Genomic DNA, 17374 nt, shown 5'->3' on the forward strand with positions numbered 1-17374 from the left:
CTGATTGGTTCTTGCTCTCTTTCCGCACTTTGTGTGCTGGGAAAAAGAGAGAGAGAAACAATCAGCAGCAGTGGAGTTCATTCAGATAACAGAGCACTACATCAACTTGTTTGACCTGGAGGGAGGCATTGGATTGGAAAACGGAAAGAGGCGAGCACTTCAAGTGAAAAAGAAGGAAAGGATAAATTATAGCAGGTTAGTGAAGGTCAGGATAAAAAAAGTTAAGTAAAATTAGAATAATGAAGGGTAATGAATTTGCAGCTTTGAAGAACGTTACGTAATGTATATGAATATGATGATTTTATATAAATTGTGGTCTACTATTTTTGCATGTACTATAACGGGCTGTTAACTACTATAGCTAGATTACATTGTAATAAACAAAGTCTGGGTGTAAGTTATACCCAGAACTGGTGTGGTTTGGTCAGATTGCTGAAGCCTGAGTGACAGAAAAAAAGACAACTGTAGGCAAAGTTTCATAATCTCCATCCATACTTGATTTATTACCATTATGCAGTGGCATTAATTAAGAAAAGCAGTGTTTAACATTTTATTCTCAAATACCTTTGTATTTCTGTTGCTTTTTATCTCACTGATAGGAATTTCCAAGGATAAGTTTGCAACATATAATGCACATGTGCATGCTTTTAATTCCCTCTACAGCATAAATGCAGTTTCATTGATATTGATGCAGAAGGATCTAGAAAAGAAATCACCAAACTTGTACCCCTGCATTTCTGATTATGGAAATTTCCTCTTCCACATACTTTTTACTTAAAATATACAAATTCCTCAGTTGTACAGCCATGGGGAAAACAAAAACACTCTGCAAGGGTGAAAACAGTAACTGCCTGAACTTTGAGTTCACAGTCATTCCATTGGAGACAGAGAAGGAAAACATAACATCAGAAAAACAGGATCAGGGAAGGAATAGACATCCACTTACCTACAGTTTTCATGTAGGACTTCTGTATGGTCTTGTATGTAACCTCACTTACCACAGTGCATTAAGTTTAGTAAATACCATTTTGCTTGATTAACATAATGTTTACATTAGGAAGGTTGCTCACTTTTGATACTGTCAGATAAGAAGCGTTGCAAAAATATTTTCTAAGAGACACACCCATACTGAAGGGTGGTCATATTTTGAAAGATATGTGAAGCTGACGTTTTTAAATTTATTTACTTATGTTTTGTTTTATATTTGAATGTCACTTAACTTTATTAATGCTGCCAATTTTTTTTTTTGCAATTTTTACTGCTCTAAATTTATTTTGTACAAGTTGTGTTAGTAAATGTCATCTGATGACTCTGTCAGAGAATTTTGTTAATCCTGTCCCTTAAATGGTATTTGATGCAATATAGTGAATGCCATGTTATCAAAAAGAAGAAAAACGTTGTGCATGCAAGTAGTTGAGTGGAAGCATTAGATTAGGATGCATAGCTTCCTGTTTAAATGGAAGCATATTTTCCTGCAAAATTATTTTGCAGATTAGAGCACCCACTCAGTCATTCTGGTATACTTGTGACATTAGTCTGTTGACTATATAGTGTCTATTTGTTAGGAAAATGGAAAATCAGGCTGCGTCCTGGTAGCAGTGCCCCAGACTGACACATGCAATATTGTTGTCAGTGTCCTGGTGATTTTGTTTTGTTCTGTGGTGCTATCTAAACCCTTAACATCCAGCATCTTTGCTGAGATGTGAGTGGTATGAGACAGCCCTCAGACAGAGTTGAGTTTGACTGATATTAGAAGCGTAAAGTTCACCCTATGTCACCCCTTGTCTATGGACCAAGCATGAGATTTGCAGCAGGGGACTTATACAGTGAGGCATGAACTGTAAGATACAGTTTAAAAGACACTTGAAATGTAGCGACTACTTACAGCATTATATTTCTTAATATTCAGAAATGAATCCAATGGATATGTTTACTGCATTAGAAGTGCTGAAGAAATGAGCAGTTTTCATTTTCTGGCTCTGTAGCTACAGTATTTCACACCTACATCCCTTCCTCTCCCCTTCCCTTCCCTTCCTTTCTCCTCCTTATAAAATAACAGTAAAAAATTGTAGCAGGTTCTTTCCTTTACTAGATAATCTGATCTGTGTTTCATTGTGGTTGATTTTGTTTCTATTAGGAATGTTCGCTTTATTACTGATATACATATTTGTATTGTTCATGTGCCATTGTTGTATGTTACTGTGGAGACACTGACATTGGACCTAGCTGCCTCATTTATTAACCTATGCTACTGGGAGCCATTTTAATATCATAGTTGGATGCTTGGAAAATGTAGCCTGATGGCTAAGTGAGAGGTCTCAAGATACATAAATCATGAATCGTCAAAAGCCCAGAATTATGGGCATTTATTTTGAAACATTACAGAATTTTCCAGAAAGTAGCTGTGGTGGTATTTTAATGGTGGAGGAGTCTCGAGAAAACAATTTTATTATGGCTACTGTCATGGACTTTCATGTAGAAAGCTATAATTTTGACTGGGCTTATGCAGTTTCTGGGACATTAGGCTCAGGGATGTGCCTGTTTCAGATGCTGTAGCTCTTCCTGGACTAGCCATTATCCTCTTTTCAGTTTGAACTGATACAGACCATTCGCCCTTTTGAGGTGAGTTTTTTTTTTTTTTTGTCAGCTTTAGCAAGTCCTAGTGGAAGTCCTGGAAAACAGGAAATTGGTACTGGCTGTAGTCTATGATGGCCTTAGCCTGTTCTTCTAATCCACCCTCTTTTTCCATTTCCATGATTCCATGAGACAAATAATTTCTCTCATATTGAGAAGAACACCCAGATAAGACCAGATTTGTTATCCTCCCCCACTCTGCCTGCCATACCTCCTGGAATGCAGACTACCCAGGTACCTTTGCAACAGTCTTGACTACAATCCACAACTGACATTTCCCCACTTTGTGAAACCATCTCATGTATGCCTGTATAATGTCACATTTTTGGTCTGTTTTTCATAAAATTGTGGTTTTCTGGCAAGTTAGTAGCAAATCATTAATGATTGAAGTTAGAAAATAATGACAAGATATTTGAGTTTCAGATTTCATACACTTCAGAAAATTCATACTAATGCAAGACCTACTATTCTATCAGCTTTCTAAGTTTGTAAGAGCAATATTTAAAAATTGTCCATATTTTTGGGCCTTTGTCCCACTTTTATTTATGGCTTAGTCCAGATTTATTGCTCTGAGGTTGAGAGATATGACCAAATGTGTCAGGGCCATCACCCTCAGCTAGAGACATTTTAAATTGTGACATACTTGTTGCACCCCACTCCCCCATGTAGTGACTGTAGATGTGTCCAAGAAAGGCAAGGAGCAGTTATGCAGTGTAAGTGTGCAGAGTATCCCCCCAGCTAAGGTAGACACAGGTACAGTGGCTTTTCATCTGTCTTTAATTTTGCAGAATGTTCTGTTTTTCTGTCATATTTTTATACTGTTGATTTATGCTTCTTATTATTCAGAAAATGCGGTGGTGCAGCGGTTAGCATTGCCGTCTCACAGCAAGAGGTTCTCCGGTTTGATCCTCGGCTGGGGTGCCTTCTGTGCGGAGTCTGCATGTCCTCCCTGTGGTCGCGTGGGGTTTCTCCGGGTGCTCCGGTTTCCTCCCACATCTCTAAGACATGCTGTAGGTGGATTGGACACACTAAATTGGCTCTAGGCATGAGTGTGAGCATGTGTGTGCCTCCTGTGGAAGGTTGGGCATTAGGCTGGCAACTCAACACTGTAAAACTCCACTGCCAATCATGAGCGGAGGGTGATCTGCTGTGGCGACCTCTAACTGGGAAAAGCCAAAAGAAGAAGAAGATTATTCAGAAAATGCATGTTGTTGCAGTGCCTGTTGTTGCTCTTTGTTGAAGTAGCAAAGCTTTAATGACCATCAGCTTTAATAAGCAGACTGTTAGAATTATCAACACTGAAAGCATTTATGTGGTTGCCATGTAGAGAATATTTATGTAACTAGATAAAGTGTAAGCCTTAGGTATTGAAATGCATATGACAGCATTTGTAATAAAGGATGTGACAGTCATTTTCAAAATTAGTGTATATATACATGTAACAATGTCCTGTGTAGAGTATTCAGCATGCGCCATAGTGACTGAGCACTTATTTCATGTAAATTGGTAAGCATGGCCAGCATTGATCCCACTGTACCATAGCTCTGCCCATTTCTAGTTGGTCACATCCCGTTCTATTGGCCCCATCCATTCTGCTGTCTCCTGCAGCCCCTCTTTGGTTTGAAGTCACCAGCCACCACTGTTTAGTTGGTTTTCATATTTTGCTCATTCCTAATTACAAGAAGGCAATGTTTAACATTTGAGAATGCTAGCTCAAGCAGGACTTTTCAAGCCCATGTAAAGTGGAGAGCCTTGAACATTTGTTCCTTCTTATCCTAGTCCCATGAAGCTGCCATGTCTTTTCTGATGTTACTCAGCACATTCCTCCAGCATCTTCTTAAGAAACTTCCAATCTCTTATACTTGCCACACTGTTTGTGAACGTGTATGTGTTTTTACACATTTACTGGGTACATCCACTAGATACTCCAAGGAGCACTGTGGTTAACTGACTTGCTCAGAGTTAAATTATAGGTAAATAAAGTTGGAATGAATGAATCCCTGTATTTTAGGCTACAGAAAGCAGCTCATTAGCCCCTCAGTGCATTACTCCTCTGCACTAACTACAAGGAGGTGTGTTTGTGTATGCGTGTTCCATGTACGTGTATTTATGGTAATACCTACTCACTGGTACATCATAAGATATGATGCCATCACAGTGCAGAATGAGGCATTTTCCATGGCATTTTTCTGAGGGCAGAGTTGCATGCAGTGAACTGAGTATAAAGTTAAAACTCTTAATTAAGATGAAATACTTTGCAGTCTTTGCAGATTGTTTCTTTCCCTACCTCTGCAGTCTCACCACAATGCTATTCTGATACCTCCAGCTGAACGCAAAATTGGGCCATATTAACTGCTGTTCAAAGCAAAATAACATTTCTAGCAAACAGGCGCTTAACCTTCCTTCACTAGCTCAGTCCCATATTGACAGGAATCTGTAACTGTTCCAGGCTTTCAGGGTTGTGGTAAAGGTGGTGGGTGAGGTAATGTATCTCATCTCCCCAAACCTCTCAGAAGCTTTGTTTAAGTAGCAAATATTTTATGGACTGGTTTCTTTACATGTAAAACCATATACTGCTTGGGTTGGCTCAAATCTAGCACACTGGTGTACAGAACTTTTTTTTTCTCTTTGAAAGTCACAGTTTCAGGGAAACTTGCCTACAATGAGAACAGACAAGGGACACAAATCAAAGGCTGCTGGGTAATCTAAGTGAGTTGTTTTAGATTCTATTTTTCTTAGCATAGGCCACAGGTGGGATTTTCCTGCAACATGTATGAAGCAGGTTTGCAGGATGTGCTAACACATTGCATTAACTGTTGTTCACACTCTGTCTTATTACTGAGCAGAGGTAGCAAACTAGCATGTACATTGATTGCTACAGAATCAGACTATTGACAAGTCATATACTTCAGGTTTCAGTGTACTGAGCAGAAGCAAAGCTTACTCTGTGCAGGAAATGGGCTATGCTTTTTAACTTGATGATTTCTGTTTTCAGCACAGCATATGGAGGGAGTGGATTCCTATGCTGTACCTGTCTTATAAACATAGAAATTATTTTTCCCTGTACACTAGACTGCAATAAATGTACATGTATATCGAGCATGGTGAGTATGTATCTTATTAAAATGTATGGCAATGTGCACGAAAAACCTGTGTTGATGCAAGTCATATATGTGCTACAGCAGAGTGCAGGGCATTGCAGGCCTCTAGCAGCAGACACATCACAGAACTGAACACTGGTGTTGTGAGGAATCAGGGTGTTGACATTATATAGAGGAACAGGCACATATCACAGAATGGGACACTGGTGTTCTGATGAATCAGGGTATTGACATAATATAGAGAAAAAGGCATGCATCAGAATAGAACACTGGTGTTCTGATGAATCAGGGTGTTGACATTATATAGAGAGGAACAGGCACATATCACAGAATGGGACACTGGTGGTGGTGTTGTGATGAGTCAGGGTATTCACATTATGTAGAGGAACATGCACATTTCTGATGTCAGATAGGTACATAACAAAGCTGTGTTTTTCCCAATCATGGAGCATGATCAGTGCACTCTGTGTACTACAAAAGCCTTTTGCTCTGAAAAATAATAGCTTTATGAAGGAAAGAAAATATCTTAAGATGCCTCAGCATTTGTTCAAAACCCAACAGGCTTACTGAACTGGTCCTGATATGAAGAGGTATGCCTCGGCTGATCAGGACTATTTTTCTTGGTTTAAAACAGTTTTGTTTTTTTACTGCATCCTTTCCCCCTCCCTAAACATACATATTCTACTCCTTTAATTTATGGTCTCAAATGCCTGCATAATTGACTTTGACTTATGGAAGGGCAAGACTTGGCTATTGCCTTGAAAATTTCAGTTGCATTGTCGTGGGTGATACAAAGAAGTAGCTTATATTCATTTGTGTCACAGTATAAGCTGTGTGAACAATTGACTATAAGCACTGCATTGTTTATTTTTTATTTTTTTTTTTGAGTAACAGACATGTTTATAAATTGGGTAATATTATTTGGATGAAAAGCATTTCCCAGTGAACTGCAAGGAAAGGAAGAATTTAAATGCTCCGTACCAGAAACTCCCTTTATAAGAAAGGAAGTCTGGACACTGTATAACTGAAGCATTAAATACCGTGTACATAGAAATGTACCGTTTAGTTCAAATACAGAAAACAACTAAGGGCGATGCAGTGGTTAGTGTTGTTGCCTCACAGCAAGAAGTTGTCCAGTTCGATTCTCGGGTTGGGTGCCTTCTGTGCAGAGTCTGCATGTTCTCCCTATGTTTTTGTGGGTGTGGTCTGGTTTTCTCCAACATTCCAAAGACATGCATCTGGAGTGTTTCTCCCTGGTCCTCTGCTGGAAATGGGCTCTGTCCCAGTTGGACGTTCCCAATAAACAAATGTTAAATAAATAACTAAGGAGTACTGCTAACACACGAAGAGTTGGAATGTTTTATAATACCTAAAATTATCCACTTGGTGTTTGGAAAAGTGAGAGAATATGACTCTGGTCATGGATGTCAAGGTGATTTATACTTGAACCTGGGAATGAGAATGGGAAATGTACTATTTTCAATGCATATGGTAGCCAAAGAGAGCGCATTTACTGTTCTTAAGATATGCTTGCATGAGTGCAGGGGATTTGGATTTAGTCTGACAACATAATTTATATTAGTTGTGTCTAACAAAAGAAGTGAGTGCAACTCTGCAGGATGTACTAAGATGGTTGCCAAACCATGTGATTTACATTCTGCACTTTGCTGCTCAGACATTCTGATGTACTCACTGACTTTGAAAAGAACAGCTGAGGGACTGAGACAGAACCAGAACCCCAGTCAGCACACAGATGAGCATTAATTCTTGCTGTACCAAACTTACTTCCACATTCCCTCCATACCTCTCAATTGTACAGATTTTCACAGGATGTCCAGATTTTTACCTCATATTTTTTGGTCTGTTTATCACAAAATTGTGGTTTTCTGGCAAATCGTTGGCAATTCATTGAAGGTTGAAGTCAGAAAATAAAGACAGACATTTGGGTTTCCGACTTTCTACCCTTCATAAAATTTATGCTAATGTAAAACCTGTTATTCTATCAACTTTCTAAGTTTATAAGAGCAATATTTAAAAAGTGTCCCTATATTTGGGCCTTTGTTCCCCCATTATGTATGGCTTTGTTCAGATTTCTTGCAGTAAGAGGTTGAGAGGTATGCCTCAGTGTCAGACTCCTGTACCTAGCTCTTCAGCTCCATCCTTTCCACATTGGTAACCCTAAAAATGCTGAGAAAAATCAAGCGCCATTTTCTCACATATCTGTCACATACCAGTTTGAAAATCTATAATGTAAAAAGCCCTATGTAAGATACTTGCTTATTCATTCTGCATATTTTCTTTTACTGAGAAGAAGCAAATCTTCATTTTGCTGCTTTTTGCTCAGACAGAGAAATCAGTTCTCTTTTAACTTCTCATTCTTTCTTTCCTCTGTCCTGCTTCTCCCTTCACATCTTTTCAGGTGAAAAGTATACCTTATAAGACATTGCTCTGCAAAAAAATTGGTCAGCACCCAGTACGTTGGCTAAAATATTAAATGATGCCTCCTGAACTGCATATCTGATATAAAATCCTAATTATCTGAAACAATCCTGGTAAATACTTCAGAAAAATAAATAATCCTCTTTTTATAAGAAATTATTATACTTATTCTTTGTAATCCCCAAACATCCTAACATGCATGTATTTTAGAAAACAGGGTATTAATCCACCATGTGCCTGTGTTTATTTGATAATTCTGTAGTGTGTAATAAATTAAAGTCCAATATTTTGAGAACTAGGAGGAACAAATGTAGTGAAGTAGATTTGTAGTATGTATACTTAATGAAGTGTAACTGCTGAGCTATTACACCCGGTCATTTAAGAAAAGAGGTATTCAGGGTGACCTGGGTTCAAGTCTTGACAGGAGCAATTCATTTCTACAGTGGGTTCTGACTGAATTTGATGTATATTACTGACTCTTCTCCAACATAACAGATCTCCTTGAATAACGTTGGGGAGTTTTACCATCCCTGCAGTTTTGGGAGTGTTTGATATAAGATGTTATCTGGTGAACAGACAGAGCTTAATCATAATAAGTAAACCAGGATGAAAGACTTGTTAAAGCAAATTCATGAGAAACATGAAGCATTTCTGTCTTATCCACAGGGGGCATAACTCTCAAGTAAACTCCTTGCAGACAGTGTGGGTAACTTATTAATAAGATCAAAAAAGATATGAGACAGAGGCAGGGAACATACAGAGCAGCTGAAAATACTATGAAATGAGGTTGCAGCTCAGAACAACATCCAAAACCAGTGCAGACACAGACACAATTGTTTGGCAAAGACTATTTACTTCAGATTTCACATCTTACATTTTCATTTTGTAATAAAATCTTGTTGGTTTATGGTTATCTTCCCCTTCCCTTAATTTAGTTTTTCCCTCTCATAGGTTTTGAAATGCACTACTTCTAGTGCCATAGGATCTCTGCTAGAAGACTGTTTCAGGAATAAACTGCTCTTTCCTTGCATAAATACTTCACACTTCCCAGAGTCCATTTCCATTTAGCATCAAGGTATATCAGTACATCTGTATTTTGTACATGGTCTGTGTTCAGAAATATCCTTCCTTCTTGAAACATTATCTGTCTCTAAGTGCCTTCAAATGGACATAGTCTGGTTACTTGGAACACAGTTCCATTCTGTCATTCTTTGTTTCTAGATTTGATAAATAACATTTTTTTGTGAATGAGTATCAGTTGCCATTACTTCTAGGCAAGAACCGGTATGCTTCCCATCTCCCTTCTGAAGGAGGAGAACATTCTAATCCTGCTTATTAACTGTAGAAACTGGTTAACTGTACACTGGGAATAGCAGAAGAATAAAGCCTCACCAGAGCACACCTATCACTGTTTAATATGGCACTACAGGTCTTCTTTGTTTATCTACTATGCTACTTTTTTGATAGTTGTCACAGTCAGAAATGAAATGCAGTTCAGTCCCGGGCAAGTATTCAGGGACAAATAAGTCACAGGATAGTAGACAAGTCTTTTTTTTTTTTTGGGGGTAGGCTGGCATCTATTCATAACAAGAATCATATTTAACTAGCTATACACTGTTTGACAGCTATAGTGTTCTGAAGTCTTCAGCGCCACTGATAACCGGTTTATGATTAATACTACGAGAAAGATAGTAAAGGCAGACATTTTAGTATTGCTGGAAACATAAAAACTAAATTCCACTGATTGGAGATGCAATTGCAGAAATGCCTTGATATTCATTTAGTTCCTATTATTTTACAATTGATTTATTTTTTTAATTGTATTTCAGGCTCCACCTTCTAAGTCAACTATATGTATGATTGTATATATATATATATATATATATATATATATATATATACACACACACACACACACACACACACACACACACACACACACACACACACACACACACATACTGTGATTCAACAATATTATTTGCATTTTTAGCTGGTTTCGGTCATGATTTTGTTTCCACAAATCATACCTACACTGTTACATTAAATAATTTTAAACACAGAAATAACAGATTAGTAACTGGATTTAAATGATAACTTCATTTCTCTCATTCCATGCACAACCATTAAGCACAGCATTCATTTCTCAGAGTACAGCTCAGCAGGTAGACGTGCAAAGACTTCAGATGTGCACATCTCAATGGTGAATGCTTAACTACACAAGGTATAACTTGTGTGTCATCGCTGCAGAACTTGGGTCTTGTAAATGGTACAATACATTTTGGAATACAAGCACTTCCCTGTAAATTAGATATTGGTACAATTGACATGATTACACCAGTATCCCTAATGTTAGTGAGCTCCCATTCTGAGTAGGTAGCACAAACCTGGGAGTAGGAGCCTTGTTTAAAAGAAGCATTTTGAGAAAAAATAACTTTGTGAAGAACTTTCTACCCAGCTAAGGTAAGGTTTCAAGCATCAGTTAACCAGCCTGACGTCTGCAAGCAGATCTGTTTGCATTTTCTTAACAAATGCTGCATGTCATTTTACCATTTATACTAGGTAAACCTTCAATAACTCATGCTTCTTAGGCAAACTTGTACTATGTTGTACTGAGAAATAAAAATGCTTTCAAAAGAAACTAGCAGGCAGATATGAATGAACTAAAATTCGATATTTCAGATTTTAAATACTTTTGACAAAACCACCAAACCATCCTGTGTTATTGGAGATGTAGGGTCTCAGAGATTGTGAATGGCAGTCTTACAATTTATAACTAGAAAACAAAAACAGGCCCCAATGGAGGAGAAATGAATAAATCTGAATACTGATAATGGAAATGACAGCTAGGTTTATTCAGTACATACCTAGCTGTCGTTTCCATTATCAGTATTCAGATTTATTCATTTCACCTCCATTGGGGCCTGTTTTTTTTTCTAAAGTTGTTTCTTGGTTTTCCTGGGCACTGTACCTCAATTTTGGTTGGACAATTTATAACTTGTATTATGCAGCATTTGTTATAATGGAATCATGTGACTGAAGTTATGTTCCTTTTCAGGAGAAAAAAAAAACATTTGCCTATAGTATTCATGCAGTGTGTTATGCAGAGAACATAGTACTGCAAACAATTAAGAGACTGACAAAGTATTACTTACTATTAGTCGCCTCTTGTTTGTAAAGTAATCCAGAAAGCTGAACAAAGATGGTTTATTCTCTGGTGGTTTCTCATCATTCTCGTTTTTATATGTCTTCTTGTTTTTCTTGACATTGCGATGGTCAGCCTTAGGCTCCTTAACTAATTTCAGTTTATTTTCACTTTTTATTTTCTTTGCAAGTTTGTCACCTTTTGGCACTTTGTCATTCTTCTTTTTCTTTTTGATGTCTTTCTCATGCTTTTTCTGATCCTTACCCTTCTTCTGTGGAATACTGGCCACTGTCTCCTCTTCTGCCACATTGGTCGCAGTGGGCCTGTTCACATCATATTTATCTTCATACTCATTTGTTAGTATTCTGTCCGTTTTCTTTTTTGTTGTTTTTGGCCTTGTTGGTTTATGCTGAGTTGGTGAGACACTTGGATTCCTTCGACTGTAGTCTCTTCTATCAATGAGATTATCTCCGTATCTGTCTGTGCTTAATCTTGCATAGAATGCAGTGGTAGGAAAGGTTGTAGTTGTGACTGTGTAGGATTCTGTTGGCATTAAAGTTGTTGTTTTACCAAATCTTGAAGTTCTAACACTGTTTCGACCTGCAGAGCCATGCTGCCTGTTACGATGCCTGTCTCTTCTTGTAAAAGTGTAATAGACCTCAGTTGACCTTATTACATCAGGCACCACTGGTGTTGGATAGAAGTCAGCTCCTGAATGTCCTGTTGTAGGCATTCTTGCTGCCCACGTTTTCTGTGTAGTTGTGGTTTTTGTTGTTGGTGCTCTAGTTGTTGTGGTTGTAGTTTGAGTAGTTGTTCTAGTAGTTGTGGTTGTTGTAGGCACAGTGGTAGGAACTGTTGTACTAGTTGATGTAGGAAGAGTAGTTGAGGTTGTTTTTGTTGTAGTTCTTGAAGCTGCTGTTTGCATTTGCTTCTTTGCCATAATCTTTTTCCTAATTTCCTTCCTGATTTGGGCAATGTCTGGTCTTCCTTCTACTTTTTTCCCTGTAGTGACTAGAATATTTTCATTACTCTGTGTGGGTTTTGGACTTTCTGTATGTTTCACTGTTTTTTCTTGATGACCAGCTTCAATAACTTGGCCCTCAACCCCATACGTTTTGCATTTTTGCACAAAACCCTTTTGTCTGACTTTCTCTATTCTTCTGATTGGACTTTGGTCAACAACCTCAAAAATAGCTTCAAGTCTTACTGGATAAGGATACTTCTCTTCTACCTGCAGAGTCTTTTTCAATAGGACCATGCCAAATTTACCCTTTTCCAGCTTTAAGTAGCTCATTAATCTTGGGACAAAACTAGGATCCAGGGGTTCTTCCACAATTTTGCCCTCATCAGTAATTTTTCTGATTTTTCCTCCTACTTCACCTTCTTCATGGAATATCACTAACTGCTGGATGTGCCGCTCAGCAAGCTCACAGTACACATCATCTTTCAGGAGACTTAGCATAAGACGATAATAACCATCAGAAGCATGAGGGGCCGAAATAACCCAAAGTCGATGTTTCCCAGCAAACCTGGCTAAAATGTTGGGTGAAGAACGTGAAGTGGTTGGCATACGGACCACTCTAGATCGAGCTACAGCCATAGGAGTGCTTTCATCCTTGACCATTTCATCCTGGTCATGTCTTACCATAGCAGTTGCATTGCTTTGTACTGTTCTAACGTTGCTGTTTCTTACCTGAGACAGCGGTTGTATCACAGGTTGTCTTTGCCCAGAAGGTGTCACTCCTAACTTACTTACAGTTCTGTGCTGTAAACTGTGCAGTCTGGTTGCATTAGATTGTCTTTGAGAGGAGTGCAGTCCCTGAATAAGTGGTCTGCTTAATCTATGTCTTAGAGTCAGTTTTTGGACTCCGGTGTTTTCTCTTATTCCTTGTGCAGACATTTTTTGTGACACACAAATCCCTGCTAGTGCCACATATGCAGCAACACTTAGCAGAAATGCTTGATTCATTTTGCAGTTAGTCTGAGAAATAAATAAATAGAAACTGTACATACAAAAGGTAAAAGTATAGTTATTTAAAGTAGTGTTATCAAGGGAGCTACAATCTTTCGTTAAAAATCTTTTTGTTAAAGTTTAGCACATTTTTGCAATATGACTGCTAAATGTAGTCACACTAAAATACATTACAAAGGGATTGTCATAACATATATCTGAAATAAAAGGGTTAACTAAACACAGTTTCACGTTTTAAATTACTAAATGAAAACCTAATGCTGTATCCCCTTAAATTACTTAGTAATATTCTGGTAAAATACTGTACTGGAATTATATTTTGTTTAATTATTCATTCAAAATAAAATTCTAATTGTGTTTCATCTGGCACTTACAATTTAGAGCAGAGTCAATTAAGTTTCTCTCAGGAAGAACACAGGCATGCTTCCCTCACACAGTGCATACATACATACACAGTCTGTGTAATTTAGAGAAATTACACTGGTTTCTGTGGCAGCAACGTTCTCCCTAAAGCAATAATCCTGGACTCAAGCACAGCTGGAACACTACTTCTTTTATCTTGCAAAAAAGTGTTGTGTTGTAAGAAAGAAATACATGTTGCTTGTGGTCCTTTTACAAACACTCTGTTGTTTCCCTGATGTATTTTTTCCACACTTAAGTGCAGTTCAATAGTCTTATGAGCTCATCTGTTTCCAAGCAACATGAACTATGCTCATGTTTTCCCTTCTGTCCAGCTTTGCTTCTTTGTCTCTGGATTCCAAAGCATTTGCCTTAATATAGTTTCCAGATCTGAAGAAAAGAAATCATGGGAAATTTGATGAATTTGAATGTTTCTTTTTCTCCTTTTCTTATCTCATCAGTTGCCAGGTTGTATTCCCTCAGTTATAAAGTCAGCATCTGTCATGTTCCACATCAGACTCAGGAAGGGCTAATCAGTGAATCAGAGTCAAACTTCACTAAGAGTTTAGCAGATCAGCAAAAACACGCCTCCTTTCTCTCTACCGCACCAACAAGGGAGGGCTTGATATGGGATGAAGTTTCTTTATGGGGAGGGGTGCAGAAACACTACATCATCATATATCGTTTTGGGAAAGAATTGCTACCATATTAACTATGTCAGAGCTGGATTCTGTAAAATCAAAAGTTACTGCAGTGATTAATATTTTGTCATCTAAACCCAGATTTTACAGATTTTTTTTAAACAACATTGATTATTAGTATAAGGGCACTACTTTTCCAGTTTACCTCAGTGCATACTTTTATTGTAATATTTATTGAGTTCAGATCTTGTTAAATTACTCTGAGATGTTGCTGTGTAGGAAATTTTAGATAACACTAGAAATCCATAAATTAAATGTATAGATATATTTTTTAATTTCTTTGGTAAGAAAGTGAATTGTGTAATCAATGCTTCCTATTATCAGGCTGAGTCTAGGATTTCTGATGTGGATATGACTTGATTTTGGTCACAAAATATGTAGATGGATGCTGTGACAATTAAATTCAAGTCTCTTGAATGAGATGCATGTGTGATAGACATACCAACCTATTCCTAATGTATTATTTGAACCGCTTACTTCTATTTTTGGATCAACAAAGGTTATTTGATAAAAATATGTGAATATAAAAAGCACTGAGTGCTTAATGCAAAGCATGAACTGTTCTTTTTTTATTTAAAAAACTAAACACATATTTGTATAGTACACATATGACATAACAGGGCATATTAAAAATAATTTTTCTAGCTATTATATAACAAAGGCTATGCAACTAAGACTCTGGGGTCACACTTGTCAGTTAACAGGTTATACTCACTGCAACGGCAAGCATCTGCCCACGGGTATCATTTACTCTTAAAGTGACATCACACACCAGTCTTACTGTATTCTGTGACATCTTTGATTGCTTCTTCTCGTCACTTAATGTAGTATTAATGCTGCATTAAATCACATATTTTCTCTATAATAGGAATAGTGATATCAAGTGTGCAACCTTGCCTTAACTTGTATACAAAGGCATATTACTAATTGGTTTTCATTTTATGTAACACATTTCCTGGACCTGTTTCTAAAATCGCTCATTAACATCAGTTTGTATGCTATTGAAACAAACTGTAATAGTTTTAAAGAGCTGTGGAACAAAAATTCAGATGGCACTTACACTGCATTTTGTCAATGCAGCTCTGTTAGTCTGGTAAATCCACACATGACTTATGGAGTACTCTATGGGACTTACATCACATTTTGTAAATCCAGATCTCTTAGTCTGGTAAACCCACACATAAATTATGCAGTGCTCTGTCACACTTACACCTGTTTTGTAAATGCAGGTCTCAGTCTGGTAAGCTCACATATGAATTATGCAGTGCTCTATGGCACTTACATCCCATTTTGTAAATGCAGATCTATAACTCTTGTAAGGCCACACATAAATTATGCAGTGCTCCGTCACACTTATACCCATTTTGTAAAAAAATTTAGTCTGGTAAGCTCACATATGAATCATGCAGTGTACTATTGGTATCAGATGACTGTAGTCCTTGAAGAAGCTATGCTTTATTCTAAGTATTCTGGCATATTAAAGCATCAAAATGTCCAAGGTTTATCAGAAATGTTCAGTTTTTATTTCATGATGACACAAAGGGCAGGTGCACAGATTATTTTTTCTTATACACCCAAATGCACCATAATGACTTTCTGAACAAGAGGGAAAAAAATACACAATACCATTTTTTTTGAAAATTCCCACAGCCCCCACAAACAGGATAGCAGTTTTTCTTTTTGAAAACAATCTTATAATTCCATTCTCTATTGGCAAGAAGCAGGAATCAGAGTTTAGAGCATACAGGCACCCTCCTTTGAGTCTCTCCCCTCTGGATGCCTTCACAGGAAGATGTTCAGATCTTCACAAAACAGACACAGTGATTTTTCCTTACTGTAACATAACACCCAGAACCAATGTAACAGGCAAACATTCCTCCTCCAAGAGAGGACAATGTCTCTGTTTTGGTAGGGCTACATCCCAATCATTTATACACTGATTATTATATAATTGTTTCTATTATTAACTGAACCATGCAGGAATCCTCTCTGCCAAATAGGAAAGGTATCTATCTTCCTAAAGAAATATTTGCAGTTATGGGCATTACATTATTTTATATACCATTCCATTAAAAAAGCACCCCAGAGTGTTACAAGAACTTCATCCCCACCTGAGTCCTAGACAGGCCATCGGCATTACGGTGGGTTGAGCCAGGCCTGTGTCTCACTGCAAATCTGAAAGGCTGCAAGAAAAGTGCCCACCTGCATAGTTTTGTGTTTGCATACTGCTGCCGACTTAGCCACAACATGGGGCAAGGTCTGTGAACAATGTAAATTCTTGGCCAAAATGACAGTACTTTATTGATGATAATGCCTACTTGATTGCCAAATATTCCCTTCTGGTCTTCTCAGTTTTTGCCTCAAAACATAGCATGCTCTTCCTAATCAATGGCATGTCATAACACTGCTCCTATACTATCTTTGATGCAATAGTACCATGCAGGGCATACTTAAATCTGGAAAAGTTGATGCAAGCTCAGAATAAAATATTCTGTTTAACTGATTAAAAGCATTGTCTACTTCTAGTGCCACTTCACTTTAAAGAGCAGCCTACCTTTAGTCACATCAGCAAGAGGTCAAACTCTTGATGCAAAATGGGTTACAGCTTTTTTATAGTACCCTACTAACCCCAGGAATGACATTACTAGCTTCTTGGGGACAGGAATATGCCAGTTTTTCATAGCCTCTGTTTTTCCTTTCTAGGTCATAACAATCTCCGCACCAGTAGCATAGCCTAAATATTTTAACTTGCTCTTGGAGGGCTGATTGTTAATTGGCTTGTCTCAGAGAGTCTAATACAGCCTACCACCTTAAATAGATGGGAGTCCTATTCTGGAGTGTATTATTACAACATCTAGGTAAGTGGCAGCATATTTAACATAGTAGGGGGAATTCAATAAAGTCTACATGGACTGATTTTCCATGTAGGCATAGTGGCATGGAGCTTACATGGAAGTAAGCAGCCATGCAATCCCTTAAAAAG

At 37.7% G+C, this 17374-nt stretch overlaps 1 protein-coding gene across 1 annotated transcript in view; it reads right to left on the reverse strand.

Moving 5' to 3' along the window:
• CCDC80 (coiled-coil domain containing 80) overlaps window positions 1–14243 on the reverse strand; it is a 451240-nt gene extending 436997 nt beyond the window's left edge. Inside the window, exon 1 of the mRNA XM_044072370.1 lies at window positions 11330–14243. Within this exon, the coding sequence (XP_043928305.1) occupies window positions 11330–13330 (2001 nt within the window). The 5' untranslated portion in view covers window positions 13331–14243. The remainder of the gene's footprint in view (window positions 1–11329) is intronic.
• Between the last annotated feature and the right edge of the window lie 3131 nt (window positions 14244–17374).

The sequence above is a fragment of the Protopterus annectens genome, chromosome 5.part0 (genome assembly GCF_019279795.1).
Source record: "Protopterus annectens isolate FY-2018-M chromosome 5.part0, PAN1.0, whole genome shotgun sequence".
NCBI lineage: Eukaryota > Metazoa > Chordata > Ceratodontiformes > Protopteridae > Protopterus > Protopterus annectens.